Raw genomic sequence first — 17,222 nt, 5'->3', positions numbered from 1 at the left:
TTCAGAATTTTAACTGACTTGTCAGAAAATAAAAATTTACTATTTTTTTTTTACTCCCATTACCACTATAGACCTAGTATAGCTCTAGACAAGTGACCTGGATTCTCTTCTCATGGAGGGACTTATCTCTAATCATGGACTACTTAAACCCCTGCAGTCCTTTTTAAAACCTACCTTGGCCCAATCACATTGATTAAAATTACTTCTAAAAATCACCTTCCTGGCTCATCATTATGACACCATTCCACAATCAGAGACATTTCACTTGCTCTCACTTTACTACCATATCAATGACAAACTGCTTAACCTTACTTTTAAGCCCATTTTACAACTTGCCCCTTCAGATTATCACTTTATCTTGGAGCTTATTGTATGCCCCCTCAAACTAATAATTCCAATTTCCCCTGTCCATTTACCTCCCCTTCTCCCACAAGCACCTTCGCAGTTTCATCCTTGCCAACACTTGTGTATGAAATACCTTCCATTAAATCAATCTGTAGCACTCCTAACCCATCCTCTTGATTCACTTCTACTATAACTATATATCTATAGTAAATTGCCAGCTGAAAATGGCAACACTGGTAGCCAGCACATTCCTGTTTCTAAACCTACTTCCATCTCTGTCTATAAAGGTACAATACTGTAAGAGCTGAATATTACAAAATTACCTAAAGAATAGAAAGATCACTTGGAAAACCAACTACCGGGCAAAATTAATGTACCCCATAATACTGTCTTCCACACAACAAGAAATTTTTGGATTTGTGAAATGACTCATTTAGCAGAAGTGCTCTATTTGTTAGGTAAAGGGCAAGGTTAGATTAACAAGTTTGGACAAGTCTAATGCATTGTTACCTGCTTTTCACTTAGAGAAATGATGCATCTTCTTAAAATTTGAAATTGAAAACCATGCTTTTGATGAAACTGATTCAACTCAAAGATTCAGGTTATCCCACTTGACAAGAATTGATAGTCTGTGTAACCCACAAGCTTAATACTGTAGCATTGGATTGTTTTTTTCCAGGGTAGGGGGAAAGTATCAACAGGGAGGAGACATGGATATTAAATAGATAGTCTATCGATGCACATGTGCAGAGTAGGGCAATTCAGTTAGAAGGACCCAGAAACTTTCAGACTATGTGTGGGAGCTAACCAACATGCTCTGCATGCCCTGAAGCTATATATGAAGTTTTCATTGTGGGCAACCCACCTGGCAGGTCATACTCTAGGTACCCTTGAGAGCTGAGCTATAGTGCAGGGCAGAAAGGTTATAAATATAAGAGTTACAGATGGTACAGTGGACACAGCACTGGTTGATACAGGACCAAGAGTTGTCTACTATGATGGGGGGGTCCCCAATCCCTGTACCACTTTGGATACAGGTCAGTACTATTCTAGCTTTATTTACTAGGGCAGCCCTCCACTAGGATAACGTTTGGTCCACCGCAATGTGTTTTATGGACCTAGAGGAAGGGCTTGGTGGGGGGAGGGGGGGGGGAAGCATCTGTCACCAATAGAGCCTTACATTTGGCTAACTGCTCTAAACTGGGGTTCTGTCAGAGAGAGAGAGAGAGAGAGAGAGAGAGAGAGAGAGAGAGAGAGAGAGAGAGAAAAATGGGGCAGCACTTAGTGAAATGAGGGTTTGTGCATTCTTGCCTGACTTATAAGTCTTGGCAGGACTTATGGGGAGAAGATGGTATCCTATAGAAAGAGAACCTTATCGAGATTCAGGAAATTGATATTTTATATACTGATCCCAATCCCTGTATCACTTTGGATACGGGATGCAGACTTCTGTTTCAACAGCAACTGTGAGGATCACTCAGTTATTGAGCCAAGAGCTGGAATACTGTTAGCTATGGAGATCCTCAGGCTGTTTGTTTTGCTGATGGGGTTCTAAAATGTCTCAAACTCTGAAGAGTCCAGGTGACACACTGCATATTAGGGCCACACTATTAAGAAGAAATCATCTCAGAGAAGATCGGGGGAAATGTGTTTTGATATGTGCACTGAAATACAGAAAAATCTTAAGTTAAAACATCATATTTTAATGTTTGTAAGAGAAGCAAAAGAGGGAAGTTTGTAGATGGAACACCAGTAGATTTATTCTCCAATAGCTTTTGCTTAAAAATTATTCATAGTATTGCAAACACTATTTACAATGTGTTTTTTGTGCATTAAATGTTTGTTTTACTTTCTCTTTGAAAATTGACTGGCAATTACTAACATCCGTTTACCGTGGTTTTACACACAATAGCCCTGAGGTCTAACTGTGTAATGCTTTTTGACAAGTCCTGAAAAGATGGAACTCTACCCTGTGCTTAGCAAAGAGTTAAGCTGGAGTCCAGGAAGAGGGGGAATGTAAAGTTATTCAAAATATTGCCTGCCCATCACCATGGCCCCGTTACATCTGCATGCTTTCAATTTCTTTGGTGCAAACTACAATTTTAAATCAAAATGATCATACTAAGTCACAGCTTTTTTTGCAATCACTCTTAAAATACAACAGAAATGAAGTGACACTTACGTGATTGCTTCAACTGTTCATCGGCCTTCTGTGGATAAATTGGATGCCAAGTGTAGTCAATTGTGAATGTAACACTTGGTACAGTCCAGCATTCAACCCATCCAGCCCTATCCGAAAGAAAGATATTTTTAAAGTACCCATTGTTTCATTTTTTCCTATTGCATACAAAAAGACAACAGAACTAATAATATTCTACTCCAAACACAAATATACAAGGAGCTAATATATATTCCATGAGGTAACAGAACTCACTCTTCTTGAGTAATATTCCTCCACTTGGGCTTGCCTGTTTTTTGACCACTTTGACATTCAGCCGAAATACAGGATTCAGGACTTATTTTATTAGGATGACAATCTTTCACCAACATAAAGAGAGAATATTTACTAGGATGGCAATCTGGTAGAAATAAATGAAGATCGACATCTTCTCCCTACAAATGAAATATTAACAATATTCATAAAATGAACTCAAAGTACTATCTGTACGGTTCTATCCATCGGTATACCCACTTTATAGACAGATGAACTGCATGCAGCAAGGAGATGTAAGGTCCTGATTTTCAGAAGTGCTGAACACTCACAGATCCCACTGATTTCAACTGGAATCAGAGGTGTTCAGAACTTCTGAAAAGAATCATGCTCCAAGTGACTTGCTCATGGCCATATAGCACATCCAGGAATAGAACACAGGAGTCATGATTTCTAGTCACATTTTCTGATTTGCCCTCTAGAGCACACTGACACATTAATGTCCTTTTGATCACAAAACCTCAAAAATGTAATATTTAATTCAAGTCCCCAAAACCCTAGAATCTGAAGATTTCAAATTCTAATTACTACTATTACTACTACTACTACTACTACTAATTCACACTTACATCACTGCTCATAAAAAGTTTCCAAGTATTTTTAAACATTAATCAAACTTCATAAGATTCATGTGAGGTGGTTAAGTATTATCTCTGTTCTGCCTATACAAACTAACATTCAGAGACATTTAAGAAACTTGATCAGGGTCACTCAGAAAATTACTGGATGAGTCAAAAGAAAGAATCCATGAATTTTAAACACAGTTCTCTATTAGGCTATGTGCTTCCCAAAGATATTTTAACAAGATGCTTAACTTCTGGACATAATGAGACTACTCAAATGCTTAAAATTAAGCACACGCATAAATCTGTTCAGGATATGGGCATAAGGCCTAATCTTGCAAGCAGTATACCCATGAGTTTAGTTAATACCAAATAAAAAACCATTATCACTGAAAAATATTTGTTAAGATTCATCTTCATTTACATACTTGGATTTTTGGTATTCAAAAATTTTCATATCAGGAAAATAAGCTTTTATACAGAACAAGTTTTCAAAGAATACAGCCATAAATACAAAACACAGTATTTGAAATCAAGGGAATAGGACAGCAAGATTATTTTGAGCTGGCTAAAGCAGTGCGGTTTCCCTTGGAGAAGAGCACTCTTTCTGGGGACTGAAAGCATACAAAAGTTATGTCACTAAAATACTACATTTAATTTCCCGGGAAGAGGGAGTTACCTTCTAAGTGCCTTCCGATCACCAATATATAAAATAAACTTGCAGTCAGTGTCCTAAGATACATGTTAGTCTTAGATGGAAGTAGCTGGTCATTAGGGGCTATTAGTACCACCACAATTGTGTACTGTGGCCAATTTACTACAAAGTGTAAAATCAGTGGCAGCCACTGGGAATATCCCAGACCTTGGAGTCTGTGGTACACCTGAAATCCACAGGTGGTCATCAGGTCCTGCAGCACATGCAAGCAACAATAAAGAGGAAGCATGGAACAGAGACTTCTGCAGGGCTGCTTCAGATCAACTGTATATGCTCCATGCTCTTCCAGACCCAGCAAAAAGTTGGAAGGTTTCTGAAATAGGTGAGGAGATTCCTGATGGTGGGATGTGAAATATAAGAGGGAAGATTTCTGAGCTGTGAAGAGGTTAGATAGGAAGGAAGAGGGGAGTTTCTCAGACTGGTGTGGCGTATTTCTGAGCAAGTGGGGTTTAAGTTGAAGGAAGATGAGGTTTTGACTCAGAATGATGGTGGATTGAGCAGAATTAAGTGGCGGGGGAGCACATGCATTAGTACATGAAGTGGTGTGGGCAGAGGCAGAGGGAACTAGGAAGAAACAATAAAAGGGTGACAGTTGTATAAACACTGTTTTCCCACCCGCTCCTATCGAGTATCAGAGTTTTTCATTCTGAAGGGAAAGAGGCATCCCTTTTTCCTCTCACTTCCCCACCAGATTCTCTTTATCACCACCCCCCAACCCGCCCACCCCGATTTTCCATTTTGAAAATATAGTCAATCTGAAGAGGATGGGGGAAATTGCTATCTGCAACCCCAACTATTGTGTCACCAGTTAGAAGCAAGCTTCTGGATAGACCTCGTAAATCCTTAAGAGAAAAATATGAGATAGCACTATCTCAAAATCAGATTTAAAACAGAACTTCACAAGAGAGCAATAGCAGCATTTAAGAAAGATGAGAAATAAGACAAATCAACAAGGTACAGATTTTATGCAGTAAACTGTTAAGTTTTTTTTCCCCTAACTCAACCAGCTAAAATTTAAGAGCCTCACATTTTAATTAGCTTAACTGGGGCAAAAGCATTACTTTCTTAGAACTGCTTTGTGGCAGGAATTAAAAATAAAATTAACAACAATTACCTCATATAACTCTTAGTTAAGAGATTTCTAACAGGGTAGAAAAATACTATTTGAACCCTACAGAAACCAAAAAAGTTGCACAAAATCAGCTCTGGTCTCCAATGAATCCTTTTCTTAGTTTAATGAAGTTCTCTCAGATTGTGCTGTAAAAATATTTACAAATACTTTATATAAGAGTAGGACAAGTTTAATCAGAAGACAAAAATTTTCAGGGGGCACATTTTCAGCACAGTATGTGTGGATTTAACCAAATTACTTCTATTAACATTAATGGACATGGACAGCTTAATCCCCCACCACTGATTAACCCTATACGTAGGGGAAAACATCCAAACATTTATATATTACATAATTTTTTAAAACTATGTTACAAGAACATCAAGGTTGCAAAATCCAGCATTCAGAAGTTAAGTAATGTCAGAATTAAGGCTTCTTGTGCGATATTTATTCAGCCCTTTTGTGCACATGCATTATTACAGTCTTTAGTTATATGATCATGCTATTTTTCACAAAAGAACACCTGCCTCATCCAATTTTTTTTTTTAATATTCCACATTCAAAAGTATGACTTTACACTCTGTATAATGTTCAAACCCTGCACTGAATACAAAATTTTTAATTTCTTCATAAGGGTTTCTATGCTGCTCTCACTATGCTGCTTCAAAAACTTCAATGAATTTATCTTTACTGAAGCACAGATTAATTCCAAAATTATCCATTCATTTTGGGTGCCCAACCTGAGACACCTATGGCCTGATTTTTCAGAGTACCTAGCATTATATAGCAAATATATTCAAAGTACAGCTCCAATCAATTTCAGTTGCAGTTGTAAGCGCTCAGCACATCTACAAATCTGGCAGCAGCTGTCTCACAATGGGCACCCAGGAAATGAGGCACAAACAATAGTGGCCAACCGTGAACACTTTGATTTAAATAACTTGCCCACCGAGTCAGAAGAACACGGTGACAGAGGCAGGGGTAGAATCAAATTCAACATTCAAATTCCAGTATATTCAACTGCCTTAATCAGAAGGCCACCCCTTGTCCTACAATCCCTGGGCTCATTTACCAGATACTTTGTAGCTTCTGTAACAAACAAATCAAAAAGGTCTTACAGACAACAGCTGCATTCACTACACTGCCCTGATTCACTGCCATAGCACCATCCATCCTATAAGCTGAAGGAGGCAGGGGCCTTGTTGAAAAAAATAAGCGATTGTGTACTTAAATAAGGTATCATAAATAAGGTACACACACAAGAAGGAAGCAAAATAAGTTTTCATAGGCTTTGCCAAATTTGGATATATTTTCATAGGGAAGGCAAAAGGCACATCTCTGGCACAAGTACAACCTCCCAGCTAAATTTTTAGTTCATACGCCAAAGAATGGCAGTGCTACAGCTTCTCAGCAAAACTATTAAGGAAATTATTAACAAGGGCAAAACAATGCATCTTTTACCATGTTCCCTTTCGCAGAAATGGCTGAAGCATTTTGGCTGTAACTTTCCAAAACATTCAGCCTGAGGCAGACAACAGGCATAGAAAATTTCAGCCCAAACGATTAAAGTTTGACAAAGTTATAAGCGACTGTGAATCAGATCTTATAAGTAAGGTTACTTAGCACTTTTCATTATACACAGCACTATCAGCCCTACCTATTAGAACAAAGCTGAATTAGCAATGGCCAATCCATAGGTAAGGTTGAAGTCAATGACGCATTATAAACCTCATTTTCAAATCCAGCTCCAATTTCCCCAAAAAGAAAGCAATCCCGCTGAATTTTCCAATGACAAGTGTCATCCGAGAATAAAATTTTCTTGGAAGTTTGGAGAGGAAAGTGTGAAGGCATCAGAATATATGTTTTAAAGTTACATTTGTTAAAAATATCTGTTCTTGACTTTTCAAGAAGTCCTTAACATTTTGGGGCTCCCATCTCCAAAGTGGCTTGGTCTGCAAATTTTGTTTTGTTGGCCTTGCTGAAGAGTGGCTCCTTTGAGAAACCACTTTTTTAAGGGGGCAGGGTGGCGGTGTTGGAGAGTGGAAGAAGAAAAATTAACAAAGGATTAAAAATATATTAAATAGAAAGTACTTGTGAGGGAATGTACTAACGTAGGCAAGGAAGGAGTTAACTATGGACTCATCAGAACAAAGGTATAAGAATAAGCAGTGGAAGAGAACATCTTTTCTTCCCCTTTCCTCTCAGTCAGGGAGGAAACAGGATTCTGAAAATCCCTTGCCCAAGCCTGGGACAAGGCCTAGACAAAGAAGCAAGAAGTTACTGGGCAACTGACTATCTTACACACGAAGAAATACTGTGCTGCTTACAGTAGTAATTCAAGCATATAAAATTTTACTTACCCTTAAAGAGAACCTAGTATTGCATGTGGTTGGAACAAAGTCAGTGAAAGGCAGAGAGAAAATAATGTTTAAAGTTTCCCCACAGGCTGCCAGATAAACTACAAGAAAAGAGAAAAATAAATTCAAATAAAAATCATTTTTAAATTAAATGCTTTTCTATTATAAGCAATACTAACAAGTCCTATCTATTTTAAGTTAGTGCTCCTTCATGGGAGTATCTCCCTGATTAGACAAGTTTTCTTGCAAATATATGGGTGAGAATTAAGAAACAGCTGTTACAGAATCCATACTACAAAGAAAATGGCATGTTTAAACTATCACACATGTGGAATAAACTGTGAACCCTCTCCTTTTTAGAAGCTTGTACTCTGCATTAGTGTGTCTAAAGAAAACCATTCCAGCTAGTGAAGCAAAATTATCCATCAAGAGTGAAATCACCATCAGAAAGATCCAAAATGTCACACCTAATGCCTTGTGACTTTATGGTTTAATACACCATCAAACTCTTTCTGTTAATGCTTGAAAACATGTGCCATGTCCTTCAGATAAGTATTGAATTTCCTTGTAATCAATCCATCCAGCAAGTTCTTGACTTTTTGCATTCAGTCTTCACTCCAGAGGATGTGAGGGAAATTCCCACACCTAAGCCATTCTTTTTAAGTGACAAATCTGAAGAATTGTCCCAGATTGAGGTATCAATAGAGGAGGTTGTAAAACAAATGTATAAGTTAAACAATAAGTCACCAAGACCAGATGATACTCAAACAAGAGTTCTGAAGGAACTCAAATATGAAATTGCTAAACTACTAACAGTGGTATATAACCTATCATTTAAACCAGCTTCTGTACCAGGTGACTGGAGGATAGCTAATGTGACACCAATTTTTTTTTAAAAGGCTCAGAGACAATCCTGCAATTACAGGCCAGAAAGCCTAACTTTAGTACCAGGCAGATTGGTGTAACTATAGTAAACAACAGAATTATCAGACACATAGACGAACATGATTTGTTGGGGAAAAGTCAACACAGTTTTTATAAAGGGAAATCATGCCTCACCAAACTACAAGAATTCTTTGAGGGGGTCACACAAACATGTGGACAAGGGTGAGCCAGTGGATACAGCGTATGGTGTCTTTCAGAAAGCCTCTGACAAGGTCCCTCACCAAAGGCTCTTATGCAAACTAAGCAGTCATGGGATAAAAGAGAAGGTTCTCACATGGATCAGTAACCATTTAAAAGACAGGAAACAAAGGGTAAGAATAAATGGTCAGTTTTCAGAATGGAGAGACATAAATAGTGGTATCCCCCAGGAATCTGTACTAGGAGCAGTGCGGTTCAACATGTTCATAAATGATCTGGGGAAAGGGATAAACAGTGAGGTGGCAAAATTTGTAGCCAATACAAAATTACTCAAGATAGTTAAGTTCAAAGCAGACTGCGAAGAGTTACAAAGGGATCTCACAAAACTGGGTGACTGGGCAAAAAAACATCAGATGAAAATCAATATTGATAAATGCAAAGTAATGCGCACTGGAAAACATAATCCCAACTATACAGACAAAATGATTGGGTCTAAATTAACTAACATTCAAGAAAGAGATCTTGGAGTCGTGTTTAGTTCTCTGAAAATATCCACAAGGTGCAGCGGCAGTCAAAAAAGCTAACTGTTTAGGAACCATTAGGAAAGGGATAGCTAATAAAGTAGCTACTCACCAATACTTCATGTTTCAGATACAGAAGGTAGTCCAGCACATGCTGAATAGAATCAAGAATAGAGGAGACCACCCCATTCAGCCTCGCCCACGTGGAAAATCTCTTCCATTTAGCAAGGTGAGTTGTCCTGGTTAATAGTTTACTACTATTCAGTAGTACTTCCTGGACCTCTCTAGGGCAGAACTCCTCCACTACTGTTAACTATAAAGCCTCCAGGCCATCAGGAGAAGGGCCTGGAGACTTGGGGTGGAGGAGGCAGATATGAATCTCTGAAATTACGTCCGTGTAAAGCAGGAGTGTCAGTGGGGGACTGACTGAGAGATCCAAGAGCTGTGAAAACCAGTGCTGAGGGGGCCATGCCAGGGGAACCAATCTAAGATAGGACTTGTCCTGCTTGACCTTGCACAGAACTCTGAGGAGAAGACAGATGGAGGGAAAAAAACCAGCAGATCAGCCGTAGAAAAGCATCAGTTGATGAACCCAGGCTGAGTCCTGCTCTGGAGCAGAACTAATGGTGTTTTGTGTTGTCTTTTATTGAAAAAAGATCCATTTGGGAAGTTCCCCAGAGCTGGAAAATGGATCTTTCTATGTCTGGGCGAAAGGACCACTTGTGATTGACAAACAACTTCCTCAGGAGCTCTGGCAGCATATTCTGAGCCCCACGAGGTAGACTGCTTTCAGAAATATAGAGATGTCGATGCAGAAGTCCCAGAGTAGTACTGCTCCCTGAGAGAGTAGTGAGGACCAGTATGTTTGTTTGTTTACATAAAGCATGGTGGTCATATTGTTGGTCAAAACCAATATGCCGCTTTCCCTAATGCAAAGAAGGAACGCCATGCAAGCCAATTGGATAAACATCAGGGAGTTGCAAGCTATATGTAGACGGAAATCTTGAGGATGTAAGACACCTAGTGTCTACAGGGGTCCCAGGTGAGCCCCCCGACACAGGTCCGAGGCATCCATGACTAAGGTAAGAGATTGCTGAGGTAAGGCAAAAGGAACTCCCTTGCAGACATTGGACGGGGCTATCCACCAAACTAGGGAGGATAACGTCTCTCTGTGGTACCTTCTTGGAGAATACACTTCTGCCAACCACTCCTGAAGGAGTCTAAAATGCAGTCTGGCTTACTGAAACACTTAATTGCATGCTGCCATGTGCCTCAGCAGCCTTAAACAGTTTCTCACCACGGTGAGAGATAAGCCTTTAAGTCCAGAATGAGGCTTTGCATTGCATGAAACCTTGCCTGTGGTAGTAAGGCCTTGGCCATTGTTGAGTCCAGAACCGCTCCAATACATTCTGTTTTCTGTACTGGAAACAGGACCAATTGGTCTGTGTTGATCAGTAGGCTGAACACATTGAGGTGGATGCTTATGGTGGACACCACTTATGAACTGGATCAACCTCTTATCAGGTAGTCGTTCAGGTAAGGGAAAACATCAACCCCTGACCTCCAGTGGGATGCTGCTACCATTGCCATAAACTTTGTAAAAAATACACAGGACAGACAAGAGAGACCAAAGGGGAACACTGAACTGATAATAACAATCACTGATGGTGATTCTCAGAAATTTTCGGTGCCTCTGGTGAATCACCATGTGAAAGTAGGCGTCTACGTCAACAGCAACATACTAGTCCCTGGACCCAGGGAAGGAATAATGGAAGCTAGAATGACCATCTGGAATTTCAGTTTTTTCAAGAACTTGTTTAAGTGCCTTAGATCTAAAATGGGCCTGAGACCCCCTTTTGCCTTTGGAATAAGGAAGTGTTGGGAGTAAAATCCCTTTTCCCTGAACAAAGGAGAGACCTCTCCTACACCTCCTATCAGAAGGAGCAATTGTATCACTTGCAGTAACATTGCCTTGTGAGAAAGTTCCCTGAAGAGTGATGGGGTGGGGAGGCGGTCAAAATAAATTGGAACACGTATCACACTTCCACCATGCGAAAAACCCATAAAGCTGTTGTGATGTGGGCCCAAGCACAATGGTTTTGTGACAGGCAGTTTCCAAAAATGGGAAAAGAAAAAGATGGCACTTTCAGAACTAGCATTCTGTTCTAGACGTGCCCATCAAAATGAGCTCTTGGCAGATGCTGTCCACTTTGATGAACTGGCGGATACAAAAGCACAGGGTAGTGGTTGCTGTTTTTTGTAACATCTGCTCCTTTTCCTTGACTGACCTTGGGCTCGAGGGATAAACTCCTGAAAACACTGGGACTGAGAACAGAACACCTTCCACTTCACTGTCCAGGGATTTCAGGGTTGGACTAGAATATTTGAAACTGTGCAGAGTCATCCATCTTTTCTGATAAGAGTGATGGCCCATCAAAAGGGAGGTTCTGGACTGCCTATTGCACCTCTGGAGGGAGGCCAGAAGAGTGTAACCAGGACAAATGCCTCATCGTGATAGCAGAAGTGCTGCAAACGGCACGATCTGCCACATGCAGACCCGCCTGCAGAGCCGTTCTAGGGACCAACTTGCCTTAATTAAAGCCTGGAACTCTTTTTTTACCTTATCTGGGAGCTTATCTTTGAACTCTGAAAGTGTATCCCACATGATGAAATTGTAGTGCCACAGCAAAGGGTGCTGGTTTGCAATACACAGTTGTAATCCACCTGTGGAATAAAGCTTCTTCCCAGATAAATCCAGCTTCTTGTCCTCTATTTTTTTGAGGTTGATGCCGGTGTCCTGTCTACCTTTTTCATTGGCCACTGCCACTTCAAGGGGAGCCCAAGAGTGATGATTATATCGGTGCTCGAACCTCAGAACCTCCTCTCCACTTTTTCTAAGTTGGAGGCAGAGAAACTGGTGCCTGTCAGAGGACCTGGTAGGTTCTAAGACAGCATCATGAATAAAGCGAGCTAATCTAGCTGGAGCTGCAGCTGTCAACATGTCCATCATCTTGTGGGATTTTTCCTGGACTTCCTCTGGGTGAACGTCCAGAGTCATAGCCATCCTCCCCAACAACTCCTGAAGAGTCTTAAAATCATCACAAAATGGAGAAATTGGCTCTGCCACAACTGTCTCATCAGGAGTTGAGAAAGAGGATGTCAACGGTAACAAAAGCTAGTCCACATGCTGATTCTCTTGTGGCTACTTGCGACAGTGATTCTGAATATTTTCTGTGCCAGGCTCAGGACAGATGCTAGAGCGTTTGCAGCGCTGATGATTCTGACAACCAGTAGATGGAGCTAGCTGAGCAGGGATGCTCTCTATTGAGGGGGAAATCCCCACGGGTTCCTAAAGGGCCACTGGTACAGCCCCAGTCCCCAACTGTGTGTAGCCCAAGAGTTCCTTCTACAAGCCCCTTGCTGGTGCTGAGGCTGAAATCAGGGAAAGAAGGTGACATACTCCCGACGACGGGACCGGCTAGGGTGGGACACATGGGAATCCCACTTCCGAGTCCGCTGAAGAAGAAACCTCTTCTTGTGATCATGGCGGGGGCCGTACCTGTCAGTACCAGTGAAGAATGATCAGACTCTGATGAAGGGGACCCGGGGAGATCATCTGAGGCTTTCCCCTAAATGGCACCACCTTAATTGGTACCCTGATGGTCAAATCAGACTGAATTACCCTGTGCAGAGGTGAAGGTGCTGACACTGGGCGCCAGTGCGGGGAGAGTCTCTTGAACTGCCAGTGATGGCAGCACTGAGAGGTTTAATAACTCTCTTGCAGCCTCTAATGCTTCAGGAATAGTTGGCACTGGGAAGAAACTCTGCAGTGCCGGGGTGCAAAGAGATGCCGATGAAGGTGCTTCTGGAGCTGGTCTTGAAGGGCCTGTACTAGGATTTGGTACTAGGTACTAGGATTTGGAGTCAACAAACTCCCCTGTTTACAGGTGTGCTCTGGAGAGTGCCTCCTCTTTGACCAACCTCCTGAGTCTTTAGAAGAGCTTGATCTCTTTGTCTCTTTCAACAATGCTAGTACAAACTCCTATTTCTGATGTCTCTTCTTCGGTACTGGCAATGCCAATCCGCCTTTCAGCACCAGTAGCACCAAAGGTGCTCGGTACCTGGATCAAGATAGTTAGCTCAGATGGAAGATGTAGCACCGATTCCAGCAACAGATATTTCAACCTAGCTGCCCTGTCTTTTTGAGAGCATGGCTTGAAGCCCTTACAAATGTCACATTTGCAGCTCACGTGAGGCTTTCCACAAACACTTAAAGCAGCTGGGATGTGGGTCACTATTAGGTATTGCTTTACCACAAGAGTGGCAGGGCTTGAAACCCAGAGAGTGAGGCATACCTCAGATACTAGGGCCAGTATCGAGGCTGGCTGTCAGATACTTTTTTGAAATTAAGCCAACCAACCACTAAACTACGCTAACTATACAATGGGTACTATTTACAGGTTTGAATGAAGACGTGCAGAAGCAAGGACAGAGAGCTACAACAACTGTCACGAGTGGTAGGAAGGAACTGAGGGGACTTGGGGGTGGCTCAGACCTTTATGCCTGCACATGGTGCTCTAAGCAGCAGAGGGCACTTGTGCTGCCCCAGCAGGTAGCGCTGAGGGGAAACATTCTGACAACTGTGCAATGGCACACACAGACACCTACAATTGAATGGACACGTGCAATCACCCAAAGAAGAACTGCTGTATTTGAGGGTGTGAGAGGTTTTTCCAGTAGTGAGCATGTGAAAAACCTTATATTTCTTGGCAAACAATGTACCTAGTGAAGAGGTTTTTATTACCTCCCAAAAGATCGCCTACACATCACAGAAAACAGGTATTGTGATTTTTTTTTTAAATGTTTTAACAAAATTTCTTCAGAAGAATCATTCTTACCATTTTCCTGCTGTTTGGTGGAACAGTCAATCCAGTTGTGTTGATTTGCTGCCCAAATCATTTCAAATTGATGAAACATTACTTTAAAATTCCATATATAGGGAACAAATGAGAAAATATCAGGAGCACTATCACTGGACCAGTCTTGAATCAAATCTAAAATTATATAAAATAAAAAGGACAAATTATTAGCAATGTATCAGCTGAAACTAAATACTTTGGAGAAGTCCTTTAAAAAGTAGTTGGGCCAGATCTTTGGCTGTAGATCATTGTAGCTCTACTGGCTTCAGGGAACTATGCCAGTTTACACCAGCTGAGAACTGAACTACTAAATTTCAGCAATCCTTTATCTTTCTAGTCAAAGGAGAGTTACCTCAGTCTATTAAAATGATGAATCAATGATGTACAAGTTTTATTTGTGTAAAATAAAAATTAAAATGAAATCTAATTGTTTACAGATATCCAAACACTAAAATCATATTCATGCATAAATGTAAATGCAATTAATAATTAACTGCAATAACGGTATAGGATAATACAAGAAGTATGATTTTGAACCCTGACTTACTGAGCATTAAGCTCAAAGTTTCAGATAAAGTTAAGTGTACCTATTACATGACAGAACAGCAAGTACATAACATTACAAATTTTAAAAAAATCAACAGAAAGACAAAAACAGGAATCTAAAGGACATCATTAAAAATATCAAAGTTAATTTAGTTTCCGATTATTCAGTTTTTAAATTTCTTCTTTAATTTACTAGAAGAAAAAAATTTTAACTAGTTGTCATGATTTTGTTTATCAGTCCCAATTCTGTTTTAACTATGAAAGAATTACATCAGGACCCCAATCCCTCAGAGAGTTTACAGGCAACCAGAAATGCAGGATTGGAGAGTGCCTGTGAATCACTGGCTTTCCATTACAGTACTGTATCTAAATTACAGTCAAAATCCTGGGGAGGAGATTATTTTCTGACAAGCCTGGTCAGCCACATGGAGATCACAGATAACCCGTAAAGCTGAAGTTAGTCAGCCAAAAAATTTCTGCATACACCAGATTAACTGGTCAACTTGTCTCTTAGATCAGCAATATTAAACTAAGAAATATCTCAAAAGTTATAATCAACACAAATCAATATATTTTGTGTTGTTTGTCAAAAAAAAATTATTCTTCACTGTGGCTAGTCAACCATAAAAAAACAACATAAATTAACACCTGATTAAAGGAAATAAAACATTTGGATTTTTAGCACCTCAAATTTATTCACCATTTTAGACAAACATAACCACATTTGTAAGGCCATCTGCTCTTGCATTAAAACAACTTCATCAGCCCCTCTAAAATGGTTTGGAAAACAACAAAACAAAGAAAAAACATGTGCCAGACATACTTATGTTCCACAAATTAAATATTTAGATACTAATGAAATAAGGAAGTTACCTGCAAAGAAGTTTTTTTGAGCAAAGATAAAGTGATAGGTTGCTTTATAAACCTCAACTTCACACTGCCATGTCTGTGGCATGTTCCATATCCGGGGATAGTTGGCATTAATATGAAACTGTGAACAAAACACTAAAGCATCAGTATGCGCTTCAAACATGACAATGTGTGAACAATGCTGAGATGAAGGGTCAACCACATACACTTTGGTGAATAATTAAAACCATTTTCCTGCTGGGATGAACAGAAGGCCTCTCCAGTTTTTTAATAATTTAATCTCTTTCTCTGTGCCTGAAGGTCAGTTGACACTTTATTCATTTGTTTGAAAACTTCTACTATGAATTTCTCATATTATACCACAGATTTGCCATCTGCTGTTGCAGCAGTTACGCTGAGCACTTTATAATCTAATTTAACCTTTCATATCAAGGTTCCACCTTCCTCAGCCTACTACAAAATATCATCTAAACAAACAATTTTTAAGCCAAATCATCTATGTACTGTGGCTATTAAGTGCCTACTTTTACTTGTCATTCACGGAAAGGTAGCATTTTCAAAACTAGTGCATATGCATTTCAATAGAAGTTAACTGGAATTCAATTGCTGAATTTCATGAAGTACTAAATGCACAAATAAAAAAGCTAATCCATCATAAAATGTATTTGTCATACTTAACAAGTAATTTAGTTCTAAGTATTTAAAATACTTCACAGTATACTAGTTAATGTACAATTGTATATTTTGCAGGAGAAATGATGTCTTAGCAATGCAAGTCTGAGCAACACTCTACTATTAAATCCTTGCTGAGCACCCAGAAGAGACAGTTTATAAATTATATTACGCCTATAAACTAGGTGAGATTAGCAAACTCAAGTCTTCACAGACTGGGGCCTAAATCAATGTTTAACTTTACACACTTAAGTAGCTCTTCAGACTTCAGTGGGATTACTCAACATGCATAAAATTACTTGTGCATAATTCTTTGGAGGATTGAGGTCTTGTAAAGTATATACAAATGCCCCAATCATTGCACTGTTTTCTATACTTGCACAACATTTATCCCAGGCATATAAAAATGATTTATATTAAACCAAATGTCCATCAGAGACAACTGCACCTCTGTGCTTAACAATGCTTTGTTACTGTAGACTTACAGCTAACATTTCTGCTTCTAGAAGAGTTCGGTACTGCATACTGCTGGTGGCATCAACGTGTAAAAGCTGTCCTTTAATTGCAGGGGAGTAGCCTAGCAGACAGAACAAATAATGTTTACATCATGGCTTCTCTTGTGTGACAAGATTATTTCTGAATTACAGTAAAGAAGCAAGAGTTAAACAGAAATTCAAATACTTTATAAATAAACAACATGAGGTGCAAAACACATTGTGAAGAGAATCAATAGTATGAGGCTCCAGTTCATTCCTTTACTAGTTGGATGACAAAGGCTTAAGATAATGCAGTTGTGGAATCTGGCTGGTACAGAAAAGGCTTCTCTGGGGATCTGGAGACCAGGTTTCAATTTGCAACTCTGTTGCAGCCTGTGTGTGAAACCTTGGGCAACTCACTTAGCTTCTCTGTGTCTAGTTATCCATCTGTAAAAGGGGGATAGCAGTACTTCCCTCCCTCACAGAGGTGTTTGCAAGGATACAAACATTAAAGATTGCTCAGATACTATGGTGATAGGGATCATATATATGT

General features: G+C 39.8%; 1 protein-coding gene across 26 annotated transcripts in view; it reads right to left on the bottom strand.

Moving 5' to 3' along the window:
- The window catches only part of KIAA1109 (KIAA1109 ortholog), a 226,017-nt gene that overhangs the window by 137,921 nt on the left and 70,874 nt on the right, over positions 1-17,222 (bottom strand). For all 26 annotated transcript variants that reach the window (XM_043545479.1, XM_043545461.1, XM_043545464.1 and 23 more), the window contains 6 exons: positions 16,679-16,770; positions 15,525-15,642; positions 14,085-14,240; positions 7,586-7,683; positions 2,780-2,958; positions 2,528-2,634 (listed from right to left, as the gene is read on the bottom strand). In XM_043545479.1, the coding sequence (XP_043401414.1) occupies positions 2,528-2,634; positions 2,780-2,958; positions 7,586-7,683; positions 14,085-14,240; positions 15,525-15,642; positions 16,679-16,770 (750 nt within the window). The remainder of the gene's footprint in view (positions 1-2,527; positions 2,635-2,779; positions 2,959-7,585; positions 7,684-14,084; positions 14,241-15,524; positions 15,643-16,678; positions 16,771-17,222) is intronic.

This window comes from Chelonia mydas, chromosome 4 (assembly GCF_015237465.2).
Source record: "Chelonia mydas isolate rCheMyd1 chromosome 4, rCheMyd1.pri.v2, whole genome shotgun sequence".
NCBI classification, from domain to species: Eukaryota; Metazoa; Chordata; order Testudines; family Cheloniidae; genus Chelonia; species Chelonia mydas.
Note: the sequence above shows the minus strand (reverse complement) of the source record. Positions and strands in the feature narration are given on the sequence as shown.